A 14,928-nucleotide genomic window follows, 5' to 3' on the forward strand; every position below is an offset into this window, starting at 1 on the left:
ATAAAGAACATATTACATCATATTGAAATGTCAATGAAATGCTGATGCACTCGAAAGTTTTAACCGCTGTTGAATTAAATTTCAGATAGCCGTGCGAGACAACTGGTAGATGATAATTCAGACGAACCCACATCGAGCAGTTTTCACCAAACATCAATCTGTGCCATTTTAAACATTCATATTCCACTCCCAACACAAGTCAATCAAATAATTATTATTTCTCCAAACATAAATACTCATATATAAAAATGGCGATTTGTGAGGCTATAATAAACATTTCATGAAAATATTTTGCGCCATTTGTTTTTTTTTCTATGTCTGTAATAAATCGTATGTGAGTATGGCAAAAGTCGTATTTGGTGCTTTGACAATTCAAGAATATATTCATACTAGATTTCATTTAGCAATTCAATTTCAACATAATCGCTATTATAGCCGGTCAAAGTTGCATATTCATCCAAACAAATTCGGTAAGCATTTGCCATGTATGTATATGGCCTCCACTTTTGCATGCATATGCCAACCAAATTTTAGGGCATATGATGTTATATATACGCTTGTTATGCGATTTAATGTTTGCTAGGTATTCATCAAATCAAAGATATTTTACTGTATGACATTTTTCATAGTTTTAATACATAAAAAGTTTTTATATTCAGATTATATCAATACACATGACGTTAGTCCTATTTTTTGAGTAATTCATTATCATTTTGCCGCCCGGCGTAACCACAGTGGTTATGTGCTCAAAATAGGTCGCACCGCAGTGATGTCGTGAGCATAGCATCGCTCAGTGGCCGATGACAGTACTTCGTATCTTTTGCATTCTGTTGGTGTTTTGTTCGGTAACAATAGCCTGTACACGTCCTTGTACACAAACCAAGTAAACCGAATTAGCACTGCCGGCGCCCAGCAAATCATTTTCTAGCAAATATGCGGATGGCAACATTTCCTTAAAAATGACTCTCCTAGAGGGGTATCTTTTGAGCAAACGACAATGAGTTGATTCTCAAAGATCTAACTGAACATCTTTGAGAAATATTAAGATTGACTACATCCAAGCGATAACAGAGACCGTTTCTTCCCAGTCCTTAAGCATCCCTTCAACCTCGCACTGTTAGCCTATATCTATCTATATAAATAAAAATGGAGGCCAAATCTATTCGTAAGCGGAAAACCCGAAAAAGGGATGGTCCGATTTTAGCCTTTATTTGTTTGTATTCATCTCTTCCCGTAGATCAAAATAGTGGAGAGCAAAATCGGAAAATTTTCGGAAAACTCTGAAGGAATGTCGGAAAATTGAATTCCCATATGACCGAAAATTACAGTGTGATAAGCGTTGTTAGTCCATTCGATATTTGCGCTAGCGAAGTTGATCTTTGTTCAAAAGTGGAAATGGTTTTTCAGGCAAAAAAACGCATTCCTATATCTTCTATCTATCCATATATCTATATAAATAAAAATGGAGGGCCAAGTGTGTTGTTAATCGCCAAATCCGATTAAGGAAAGGTCCCTTTTGAGACGTCTTCATTTTGTTGTATTTGTTGTATTCTGCCCATAGAACAATGTTATGATAAGAAAAAGGAATTTAGGAATTCGTTTTAACGAATTCATATCAAAACAATAATGATGGGTGGGACGAAGTTAGCCGGGTCAGCTAGTATATATAGAGCCATTCCATGTCAAATCGATAAAGTGGTTTTCAATGGGAAACATGATTTTTCGTACCATCGGTTAACTTTGAAAAACTATATCTCAAAAATGAAAAAATAGTATCTCTGAAACTGTCATGTAAAACTCAGCTTCCTAGAAAAATATGAAAAATTATAGAACCCTCTAGTCCAAAGCCACGAAAACAGTAAAAAAACAACTAAAATCGATAATTACGAAAATAAAATCCATTTTTTTGCGAGTTCAATATTTTTTTAATAAAGTGCTAGCTAATTGGCTTCAATTAGATGTGTCGATAATCGGTTCAGTGGGGAAAAAATGATTTTTCGGACCACCCTAAAATGGAAATGGTCACCCTAATGAAAAAATAATAAAAAAATACGGGTCTAATATTTTGCGATAAAGAACAAAACTACCACTTTTCATCGTAATCTGAGAACCACTATATCGATTTGACATGGAATGGCTGTATATATGCAAAATACACATATACAAAGTATACAAGAATATACGAGGGTCACTATTTATATTTCGGGAATAGGAAGAAAAACAAATAGTTAAGCTGCGAATATATTTTTATTGTTTTTCAAAGTACTCGCCACGATGATCGATACACTTTTGCATGCGCTTAAACCAATTTTCAAAGCATTTATTCCAATCGACACGAGCCTTTTTTTTTGAGCGATTGTCAAATTATGTGGGATCCAACGTGAACATAATTTTCGCACAACTAAGTGTTCATGTAAAATCGCATATATGCTGGTGGAACTAATGCTTAGGGATGCCTCAATCTCACAATAGGTTACTTAATCATTTCGTGCACAGCATCGATGTTTTCTGGAACTACAGTCGATTTTGGACGACCTTCACGAAACTCGTCGGACAGCGAACTACGACCACGATTGAATTCACTATACCAGCGATACACAGTGGTTTTTGATGGAGCTTCATCGCCAAAAGTCAAATTAAGTTGATTGACGCACTCTTGTTGTGATAATCCACGTCGAAAGTCGTAAAAAATCATCGCACGAAAATGTTCACGATTCAGTTCCATTTTTTTGCCGAGGCCAAACTTTCAACTAAATATAAAATAAACAAATAGCGTCCGTATGACAAAATGTTCTGAGTACGTATATCGTCAAAAATGTCAAACTTTACGATGGAACCGTCAGATGGACTCACATGACATCAGTGTTGCCAATTCCCGCAATATAAATAGTGACCCTCGTACAAAAAACAATCTTACGTGCATTGCGATGTACAAAGTATTAATGAATCTGTGAGAATCAACGTTAAAAGACATTTCTACAGATCCGTAACTTTTACAGACATTTCCACATTTTTAACAGACTTTCACATATTTTTACAGATATTTTTTTTAAAAATCATCTGGCAACTCTTCGTTCCACTTTTCATCGAATGTTTTCAAAACGCAGGAGTAAACATTTACGTGACTGTTACTTCGTTTGTTATTATTTCGTTCGGAAAAATATTATATCTGGGAAAGTGGACATTAAAAAAGCGTTACTCAGTGAAAGGCTGCCTGAATACGAGTGAAACGTTTTTTACAAACGCGCTCAGAGACGTTTTTACAGACGCGCTGTGTCGATTTTTTGCGGAGATGGCAAACTAATTCCGAATAATGGTTCCCGTATCTGTGGAGTAAGTACGATATTTGAATTATTGAAAACCAAAAGTGTAGCAAACCTTTCATACACATTTTCAGGATTATTTTGATAGAAATACATCGTTACATTTCAACCGGAAAGGAAACCTCGTGAGAAACCGTAATGCCTTCTCCACTATTAAGCCGGTAGTTGACTCAGAAGATTACGTCCATCATCAACACGAAGCGCAGATTGCTTCACCGTTACATTCATCACCAGCACTAGCGGATCATAATTACGTGGATTTCATTTGGCCAGCTTCATTAGCAAAGCTGTTTTCACCGACGTTAGAAAAAAAGTGACAGGAGGGTTGTGTCCGAGACACGACCGCATAATTGACGTGAATTCCGTTAGGTTATCTGTTGATTTTGGATATGTTTGAAGAATTACATCGTTAAACCAACATTAACCAACATTAACCAACCAACCAACAACCAACATTATAGTTCAAAATTTAAATTTTATTTGCTAGTATTAATCGTATCACTCTCCTTACTTGCAATATAAAAATGCCCCCTGCTTTCATGTGTTTGCAATGCTGATTTCCCCCAAGCAGCTTGGTTTAGAAGTCTCTGTTAGGGAACCGCCGCATGTGTCGTCAATTTCGATCAATTAGAAGTGGGTATTTCCGTTAGGATAGGGGTTGAAATGTTTCAATTATTTGATAGTTAGTTTAATGATATATATTATTTTATTCAATATAAAAAATTGTTATGGAATGCCGAAATCGATTGACGCAATAATTTCATCAATCCATCATGAAATGACTGAGCAATAAGCGTTTGAAATTGGACAATTTTCGCGATGAGCTCGATTTTCGATTTTTAATTTGTACCCCAATATGTTCCCGAAAGACGTAATCCTACGTCAAAAACGTCCCCAAAACATTTCACTATTGATTTGTATGTATGTATCGAAACTCGCCAGTTAATATTTTCGGATCACTAAGAACTAAAAAAAATATTTTACTAGAGCTTGTGCTCTTTTATTCACGCTTGCTTAAAGACTAAAATACAATTTGATCTTAAGCTCTAAAGTCAGCTCGCGTGCTGTGTTTAGCTTTTCGGGTGGCCTGATTTCTGTCCTTGAAATAATGCTGACCGGCGGCTAGCTCATATCGTTGTTTTGATGAGTTATTATGTTTATGCTGGCGAGCTCCGTTCTCGCGATATCGGTTATGGCTGCTGCTAACTCCTTGTTTATGTTTACGTTTGGGCTGCCGCTAACTCCTCCCCTCTTAAATGATTTTGTCCTCAAAATTTGCTTGTCGTGCGATATGGAGTTGGAGTGTTTATGAATTCTTCGATTTATGAATTTTTCGTCCTAATTCATCAATTACAAAAGTTTCATGATCTTCTTTTATTTTTATCTTTTTAAATTGTGGGTCTCTTTTAGATACAGTATTTGTTTTTTCGTATGCGTAACAATTTTCTGGGAATTTTAAATATTTTGGAACTGTAATTTTATTATTTTTATTTTGATATATTTTAATTATTCGATCCAAATTTTCTTGTCTTTGTTTTGCAAAATCTGCGAATGACAGGTTGTCTCTGTTAACTCCAAGATATACATTTTTTGGGGTGTCATTTGTGAATGAGTGAATTGTATTGTTGTATTTATGCACTGCTAATTGAATTAAATCATTCATTGGAAGATTCGGACTTGAGTTTCTGGTGCATCTCATTATTTCGCGTATGGTTGAATGTGTTCTTTCTATTTGACCATTTGTTTCTGAATGGTTTACTGGGGTTTTATAAATTTGAATACCTAAATTTTTAATGTGTTGTTCTATTATTTCTGATGTAAATGTTCTTTCGTTGTCGATTACAATTGTACAAGGAATGTCCCAATCGAATAGTAATTCAATAAGGGCATCTTTAACATGTGCTATTGATCTGGACTTTATTGGCTTTATTTTAACAAATTTTGATAATTTATCTATTGAAGATAGATATAAAAAGTATTGATTATATATAAAAATATCAATATGCACTATTTCTCCTGGGTAATGTGGTATTGGTGTTTCTACTGGTAATATTTTTTGTGGATGTCTATCATATTTTTCCGTTTTACAAGTTTCACAATTTTTGTTATATTCATAGTTAGTTTATTCATTTTTGGAAAATAACATTTTTTTATTAATTGAGCCACATTTTCTTTAGCATTTCTGTGTGCGTAATTATGGATCTCTGCAATTTTCTTAATTTGGTCATTCTCGTTGTTAATGTCTTCTACAATTTTCTGTGCATATCTGGCTCGTACAAACTTTGGATCAAATACTTCTTTATAAATTTCTTGTATAACACCCATTATTGGTTCGCTTGTCATAATACCATTCATTATTTTCGGTACCAGAAACTCTTTAAGTTTTTGTGTTAGGAATTCTTTAGTAAAACGTGGTTCTGTGAAGATATGCCTTTTGAATTTTCCAAAGTTGATGGTGAGTTTATAGCTTGAATGATCATTAATTTTGAAGATGAGTTGATTTTGAAAAACGTTTATGGGTGATTCGGTGGATGGAATGTAACATTGATCATCATTGTCTGAAGAATGTATTGTAGGAGTTAGTGAATTTATTTGCACACGGGATAGTGCATCGGCAACAACATTTGCTTTTCCATTTTTGTAAAATATTTCGTAGTCATGTTCCTCAAGATAGGATTTCCATCTTTTCAATTTAGCATTTACGTTTTTTGGTGAAAGAGCAAATGTTAACGGCAGGTGATCTGTGTATATCTGTATTTTAGCTCCATATATAAAGCATCTCAGGGAATTCAATGCCCATACTATTGCAAGCATTTCTTTCTCATTAGTAGCGTAATTTTCTTCCATACGAGATAGAGTTCGCGATATGAAGGAAATGGGTCTTTCTCCATTCAAAGTTTGTTGAGAAAGAACAGCTCCAATTGCTGTGTTTGAAGCATCTGTGGTTAAGATGAAATGTTTTGAGAAATCTGGAAAAATTAGAACATCTTCTGACGTAAGAATATTTTTTAATGTTTCAAATGCATTTATTGCTTCATCATTTAATTTAATGGGAAAATTTTTTGATTCGTGTTTAGTTATTCGGCGGTGGCCATCCTCCCCTCTTAAAAGGATTGTTAAGGGTTTTGCCAACTTTGCATAATCTTTGATAAATCATCTATAATACCCTGACAATCCAAGAAACATTCGTAGTTCCTTGATGTTAGTAGGTTTTGGGTATTTTTTAATAGCTTCAACTTTCTTGGGATTTGGTTTTAAACCATTTTCGGAAACGATAAATCCTAAAAATTCAACTTCATTCTTCAAAAATTCCGATTTATCTGGTTGTATCTTTTTTCAAAGTCTCTAGAACTTTAGCTTAGTATTAGCTTTTTTCAAAGTCTCTAGAACTTTTTGTAAATTTTCCAAATGTTCGTCGAGGGTTTTTCCGAAGATAATAATGTCATCTATATAAACATGACATATTTTTCCAATGTGTTCTCTGAGAACATCGTCCATTACTCTTTGAAAAATACTAGGTGCATTTTTTAATCCGAATGGTAAACGAATGAATTCGTATTTACCATTATTTACTGAAAAAGCGGTTTTCTCAATGTCTTTCTCATCCAAGGAAATTTGATGAAAACCTGAAGCCAAATCTAAAGTTGTGAAGTATTTATTGTTGCCAAGGTTTGCTAGAACCGTAGCTGTTTCGGGAATGGGATATTTGTCACTTATCGTTTGGGAATTTAGTTTTCTGTAATCGATTACTAGTCTGTACTTTTTTGTATTGGATGCGTCTTCTTTTTTTGGAACTATCCAAACTGGAGAATTATAGGGTGATTTAGATGGACGAATTATTCCATTTTTCAAAAGTTTTGTTATCTGATTTTCAACTTCTTGTTTCAAAGCTTGGGGATAGGGATAGGATTTTGAATATATGGGATCGTTATTGTTAGTTCGTATTTCTGCTTTGACTTTTGTGGTAAATGTTAGTTTTTCATCTGGGGGCTGGAATAAATCCTGAAAATGAGATAATACGTTAATTAATTTCTGCTTTTCATGTACCTGTAGGTGATCGTTTCTAATGTGGATCTTGTTGACTTCTTGTAATTGGTGCTGTAATAATGGAATTTCATATTTGTTATTGATTATTAATTTTTCTTTTGATGTATCAATGACTGCTTGCAGCTCCTTTAGCGTATCATGTCCGATTATGGCGTCAAATGTCCTTAGATTATGCATATGGAAAAATTTAATATTTATATTGGAATATGGTTTGAATAATTTTGCTTGTGAGTATTTGCTGATTTGGAGATCTCCTCCAACTGAAGAAACTGTGAATGGTTTTTTCACTTGATGTGAAATAACTGCATATTTCGGATGAATATAGTTTTTATTTGAGCCGGTATCGATTAAGATTTTCAATGGTTTCAATGGCTCTGCTGATTCATTTATTTCTTCGGTTTCAGATTCATTTTGTTCTTGTCTTTCTACTTGGTTAGTATAATTTTCAAAAGATTGACCTTCCGGATAACTTTCTTCTGTTAGGTAAGGGATTTGTTCAAAGTACTGTGGAATGTCAGGATTGTCATTATTCATTCTATATTCGTTTGTTTCAATATTGAATTGTCTCGGTCTCTTATTTGGGAATGGAGGTCTATTTGCATAATTTATTTGGCGTGATCGAATTGAATGATCTACTTCCATCGGTTCTACACCATTGTTGGGTTTTGGAACGAATGGATTATTCTGAAACTGGAATCTTGGTGGGGGTTGAGGATTTGGTTGTTGTGGTTTTGAATGCTGAAATTGGTTTGGTTTAAATATGTTCTGTTGTGGGAATCGGTTAAAATATTGGACAGGATAACGAGTTAGTTGCTGATGACCAAAATTTGATGCATGATTCGGTTTTGGAATGAAAGGTTGAGCTCTAGGCGGAATTCTAGGTGCTGGAATCGGTTCATGTTTTGGTCTTATCATGGTTTTTCTGTATTCTGTATTCTGGTACGTAATGCAGTATGCATACGCGTTCGCCAATGATTCTGGTTCATGATTCTTTAAAAATTTTCCAACATCACCACTTAGTCCTCGAATGAAAGCATCTATAGCTTTCCTATTATACATATCAATCATAGCCTTTGAGGCTTCCGGATGACTATATGCAGGATTTGTTTTAATTTGATTAGCGATTAAAGAAAGTAATTTATTTATTTCATCATAAAAGCATTCAAGTGTTTTTCCTGATTGAGTCGAATTCATCAACTGATAATCAAGAGTAGTCAAATCTCTCTTCTCACCATAATAGGTTAAAAGAGTTTTTTTGATTAAATTCCAATTGATATTGACATCGGAATTCACTAGTGCATTGTTCGCCTCGCCCTTTATTTTCCTTCGGACGGCTGTACAGATCGCGTAAAATTTATTTCTCTGATCTACGGTGCTGTTAGCATTGGGTTGATATGCTCTCACTAATGCATCAACATCTCGTATCCAGGCACTCAATTCATTTGATTGTCCATCAAAAACCGGAATTTCTTTAATTAAATCGGGAAGTTTTTCAATTGGGGATGGATCTGCAGGTGTTCCATCTGGATGCACATAAATCAAAACGGGGTCACTATAATCTGTTGCCGGAAATGCAATGTTCATGCTTTCCAGTACATTCAGTCTGTTCAAAATATCTTCTATTTGATGGGCCATTGTGAGGAAAAAAAAATTTTTTGAACCTTATGATTTCTATATAATAATGAATTTTATTAGTTTTTGGTTTTCTGCACACTTTTTATAATTGTCAGGGGCAACAAATTAAATCAAATCAAATCAAATAAGTTCACTTGTTTAATACTGTTTATTTATTTCACTTTATTATTAAAAACTTTATTTATTTATCTCACTTTTTAAACTACAAAAAATTAAAATTTCACTTACCAAACTAATCCAACCATCATGTGGGAACACCACACAATTGCGGGAGACGTACCTCCAATCAACAATCCTCTAACAGTGTTGATATTGGAAGGCTCTGGACGCGCGGCTGGGGCGTTGTCGACTCCTATTATTCCGAATCCTGTAGTGCCGGGTTGCACTTCGAGATGTCAGGATCCACGGGAACCCAGTTGTTAGCAATTAGTCCCGGTACGGCGGTTGTTGTTGTTTCTTTGTTTTTAAGAGGCTTTAAACTTTGCAGTTCATTCGCCTCTAAAGTACGGCGGTTGCTTTCCTTTTTGTTCCAACTACACGTTTTCACTGCACTTTTCACTACTCAGGAGCCAGTCCGTACGGCTGCGTTAATTAAACGCGGTCTCAATTGCGAGTGTTAACTTTTTTGCGAGTGAAAACACTGAAACTGTCAGTTGTTGTAACACACTGAGTCTTCTTCAGGTATCTCAATTTTCACTCAATTAACACTTTTTCACTTACTGGGTCCCTATTCGGGCGCCAGTTAATATTTTCGGATCACTAAGAACTAAAAAAAATATTTTACTAGAGCTTGTGCTCTTTTATTCACGCTTGCTTAAAGACTAAAATACAATTTGATCTTAAGCTCTAAAGTCAGCTCGCGTGCTGTGTTTATCTTTTCGGGTGGCCTGATTTCTGTCCTTGAAATAATGCTGACCGGCGGCTAGCTCATATCGTTGTTTTGATGAGTTATTATGTTTATGCTGGCGAGCTCCGTTCTCGCGATATCGGTTATGGCTGCTGCTAACTCCTTGTTTATGTTTACGTTTGGGCTGCCGCTAACTCGCCAATGTCGAATTTGGCTCCCACATTAAAATCTTGGAGTGAACTAAGCGTTATTCGTACGTTGTTGATATTATGTCAAGTTCTGATACCTTGCAATATGAGATGCTCTTTCAGAAATGCAATGGTCAATTAAACAATTGACGGAAAAATGTAGTTCGTTCATCTTAAAAGTTTAATTATTTTTGCCTTTGATAACAATACCTTTTTTATAGTGTTGATTATCATAAGAAAAATAACACTCCTGATCGTTGGATCTTTTTTGACATTTCAATTGGATCTTTTTTGACAGCCGTTTTGATTCAGTCCGCACTACCTAGTTTGCCACTCTTCAGTTATCAACACTGGCAAACAATTTCGAAAATCGAACATGAAAAAAATTCGAATGAAATATTTAAGGTAACCTAACCATGTACCGAGAGGTTCGAAGAACAGATCGAAAAAATATTTTATGCATCCAATAACTGAATATTTGCTTGTCATGTTTTGTGTCGAATCTATTTGATCAGTACATGTTGATCAAATTTTATTTGTCAAAAAGAATCAAATATTTGGCTTCGGTCAAACAGATTTTTTTCTTTCTCTTAATAATAAACAAAATCAGCAATGAAAATTAAGATATACAGTGGCAGTGTCATTAACATTTTTGATTTTTCTTTTTTTTTCTGTTTTCTGTTTTAAAATGTACCGTTCTGAATCATATTTCGGACGCTTAAGGCATATGATGCAGAAAACAGATCTCAACTTTATGCACAGGTATTATTTGGTTGATATTTTTAATAAATTAGATCAATATGCTTTTAAGCTCTCTACTTTGGTACCTATTTGATTGAAAACAGAAAAAAAATCATCGAATAAAATGCTTTTCAAATCAAGCGAATAAGAATCAAACTTCGGACACTATTTATAAAAAAAATCCAATTTCGGACAGATTAAATTTAAATTTCGGACACTTTATTTTGTAATTTTTTGAACGAAAATTACATTACACTTGATTATATTTTATGGTCAACTGCGAAACACTTACCAAGCGATCATAGTAACCTGATAAAGATGATAAGAACTGATGAAACACGAGAGAAATTTAAATATTGATGAAGGGGTAAATTCTACGTGCTCACGCTAAGCAAACGTCAAACACAAACGATAATAAGTAGTGCTGTTGGATTTTTTCCTACTTTGTAATAATTCAAATGTAATTCTCAAATGAAGTGATAGTGAAACCAAGGGATTACTCTAAAGAAGCAAATGTGATATTAATTATATAGTTATACTAGCTGACCCGGCAAACTTCGTACCGCCCGAAATTTGTTTTTTGTTATCAATACCTTCAAACATTCACGTTTTCTCACAATGAGCATGTTCATGGGTCCAAACGCAGAACTGTTCATTGATTGATCTTCTAATCGACCCCGTTGAATTTACCTTTTACTATAAAATTCCTAGTATTTCTAACAAAACTCATCATTATAATATCAGACACAATTCTCGTTCAAGATTTCTCAACCACTTGCAAATAACATGTTTCTCCGTTACATGAAATAAATGTTTTATACAGAAATTATGATAGACCAAAGACAGCCCTAAATCGGACAATTCCTTCCTCGAGTTCTGCTCCTATCAATACATTCGGCGATACTTTTTTATTGGTATAGATAGAAGAAGATGTAGGAGTGCGTTTCATCACATTAAAATCCATTTCCAGTTTCGAACGAAGATTAATTTGGCTACCACAAACATCAAATGGACTAACAGCACTTGTCACTATGTAATTGTAGAACATATGGGAATTAAATTTTCCGAATTTTCTCTTTTTACTTCAGAGTTTTCCGAAAGTTTTCAATTGTTATGTTTGGTTGAAATATGTGTAATATTTTTCTGGGACCCCCTCTCCATTCCAGAGGAGGGAGGGGTGTCATAACATCATAGAAACATTTCTCATACCCAAAAACCCTCACATCCCAAATTGTGCTTGATTAGTTCTTGAGTTAGGCAGAAGTTTGTGTTTGTATGCCCCCTGTAATTTGTGTTTCATTAGTATGGCAGCCCCCTGGTGGAGTGGAGTGTTTAACCACCATAGAAACATTTATTGCACCCTAAAACCGCCATATGCCTAATTTGGTTTCATTTGCTTGATTAATTCTCGAGCTATGCAGAAATTTGTGTATCAATTGTATGGCAGCCCCTCCTTAGAGAGGGGGTGGAGGGTCTAACTACCATAGAAACGTTTACTGCACCCTAAAACCTCAATCTGCCTAATTTGGTTCCATTTGCTTGATTAATTCTCGAGCAATGCAGAAATTTGCATTTTTTGCATTTTTGCATTTTTGGGAAACTATGCCCTCAGAAAAGTTGTCCTAAAAGGATTTTGCGATATTTGATTTCATTGGAAGGTTACAGCCAAAAGTATGAAGTCACCTCAACGGATATATTATTGCTGTACGAATTTTTAAACGCGTTTTTCTCGAAACCATGTTATTTCAACTGGTGGTATCGGTGGAGGAACTACTCGACCGATTTGGCTGAAATTTTTTATCAGCATGTAAAAATGAATTATCTTAGGCGTTACACAGCCGTTTTTTGATATCTCATTTTGTAAATCGCTATTTAGAGACTTTTCATGAAAAATACCTAATTTTCCACAAAAATGGCAACAGATTTGGCAATTTTTCGAATTTTCAAAAACCCCTATGTAACGCTTTAGGTGTTGTCCTAGATTTTCAAAATATTCAATGGAATTTGTTCTACGACACCCCGTTGCTTCAGAACCGATCCCTCCAGCAAAATACCGATTTTCAGACAGCATCTACGCATCCAGCTGTCAACAGCGTCACAATCTTTATTTGTGCACTCAAAAAAAGTACACCAAAAAATACATCTTCAAACATACCTTAAACAATAACCAAAATAAACGAACACTTCACTTTATTCGTAACATCCGAAAAAAATCCACGGAAATTCATTATTCTCCGACCTTCCAGACAGGGTCCCCCACCCTTAAGTTGGATATTTCTTTTTGCGGGATTGAACAAGGGTATTTTAAATATTTGCATGTCTATTATTTCAACAGAAAGCATCAAAATTTGATTCAACATCTTATCATAATTACTAGTTTCCAAACCATCATACCGTGCATTTTTACATTGGCCGCATTGAGGACCTCAGTTGCGACAGACGCAAACCTTCTTGCCGTTGCAATAACCTCCGCGATTTCCCCGAAGGATACAGTGAGCGGCGCAGGCGCTATCGTTCACACCGAATCCACTCAAAAGGTCACAGGTGGCTCGTCTCTGGCGGTGATGTTCCTGCGCTGGCTCTACTGCATGAACGGCTTCAGCCACGGGATCAACTGGAAATGTGGAAAATTGCATTGAGCGTTGATGAAAGCACAATTTGGAAGACACAGCAAACTTACGCACACTCCTCAGATACTCCTCAGTCTCCTCGGTGAGAACACCATCCTGGGGCAGGGCGTATCCCATCGAACAGACCGTGGCCAGACACACCAAAGCGAAGCAGAGGATCGTTGTGGATTGCATTGTTGAAGACTGTTCTGTTTCTTAGTGGAACACTGATTTGGTACTTGATTGGATAGATTCTAAGCGAATACTGATGATGAATAGGGAACATACGGTGCTCTTAAATACTGACCACTCGATCAGCGCCAAACAGGAGCTGAAAATCCCCGCACTGCGAGTGTGTCAGATGAATGTTTTGCAGCTAAACGTTCGGGGCGGTCTCTTTGTACATTCGCTACACTTTCGCTACGTACATCGACATCGTCTCAAGTGGTGAAGTACCGCAGGAGGACAGTGTTATGATTATTTCTTTTTGTACTTTCTGCGGTGGTTCCCTAGGAGGAATTTGGCATTGGAACGAGAAAGTAAATGCTCTTTATTATCAATTGTGTTCATTCTTTACTGGAGACTACGGTTCATCATATGATTATCCAGAAAAAAATGGTTCTAATACAGGACATGCGTTAAGTTGTTTTATAATGACGATAATGATATCGATTATAGTTCTTTCGTGTGTTATTTTTGCTATGTAGTGATTTTTTAATGTGGTATCTAACATTGAAAAGATATGACTGTTCTGTGTAAATACTTCCAAACTGATCTATTGACGCTTAATTTATCGAAAACTAAATACTGTTCTGGATCATATTTCGGACACTCTTTAATAATAACCTGAAATGCTTAATATAACTACAAAATTAACATCACAATTGATTGCTTAGAGTCTAAAGAATCAATTGTGCTGTTAATTTTATAGTTACATTCAACATTTCAAGTTATTATTAAAGAGTGTCCGAAATATGATTCGGAACGGTACTTCCATTATTCATCACTACATATCTTTCACTATTTATCTGTCTTTTACTATCCAAGAAAATTTTCGCTTTTATGGATGTTGCAATAGAGAGATTAACAATTTAAATTTCTTGGAGTTTTATTCGACGTAAACCCCTCGCCCAATTTCTTTCCGTGATTTTATTTGACGTGATTCTCTCGAAAAATATAATTACTCGATTTTCTTGAAATTACGCGGTTTGCCTATCGTCGCCGTGTTGAGGAAAGAGAAATTCTATGAGTGCGAGTGTGGGGGTTTCCAAAAAAAAAGTTTTTCGATGCCAAGCGTCTTCAAATTGCATAAAACGTCGAGATCTACTGTCATCTCGATTTTTTTGGGTCAAAAACACAGTATAGTATAGTTTGGGGTGCCAATGAAAATAGTTATCTCGATTTTTCATACGGAACTTGCTGCGAAATGTTAATTTGCACAATAATATACCCTATGCAGAATATTAGCTCATTTGGACTTCATCTACTAGTGTCGCAGATGTCAAAATTTAAGGACATGTCGAGAAGAACTTCAATTA

At 35.2% G+C, this 14,928-nt stretch overlaps 2 protein-coding genes across 5 annotated transcripts in view; one reads left to right on the forward strand and one right to left on the reverse strand.

Moving 5' to 3' along the window:
* The window catches only part of LOC129771379 (uncharacterized), a 93,570-nt gene that overhangs the window by 14,879 nt on the left and 63,763 nt on the right, over window positions 1-14,928 (forward strand). The window lies entirely within an intron of this gene.
* Window positions 13,084-13,672, reverse strand: LOC129771380 (defensin-A-like). The gene is made up of 2 exons (XM_055774968.1): window positions 13,462-13,672; window positions 13,084-13,395 (listed from the first exon to the last, which is right to left on the reverse strand). Exons 1-2 carry the CDS (start codon window positions 13,583-13,585, stop codon window positions 13,208-13,210), a joined length of 312 nt encoding a protein of 103 aa, XP_055630943.1. The 5' UTR covers window positions 13,586-13,672; the 3' UTR covers window positions 13,084-13,207.

Source organism: Toxorhynchites rutilus, chromosome 2, assembly GCF_029784135.1.
Source record: "Toxorhynchites rutilus septentrionalis strain SRP chromosome 2, ASM2978413v1, whole genome shotgun sequence".
Classification (NCBI taxonomy): domain Eukaryota; kingdom Metazoa; phylum Arthropoda; class Insecta; order Diptera; family Culicidae; genus Toxorhynchites; species Toxorhynchites rutilus.

Coding starts and splice junctions, on each gene's coding strand:
- LOC129771380 (XM_055774968.1), bottom strand. CDS start 13,585: ATGCAATCCACAACGATCCTCTGCTTCGCTTTGGTGTGTCTGGCCACG. Junction 13,396..13,461: donor GGAGTATCTGAGGAGTGTGC/GTAAGTTTGCTG, acceptor CCACATTTCCAG/TTGATCCCGTGGCTGAAGCC.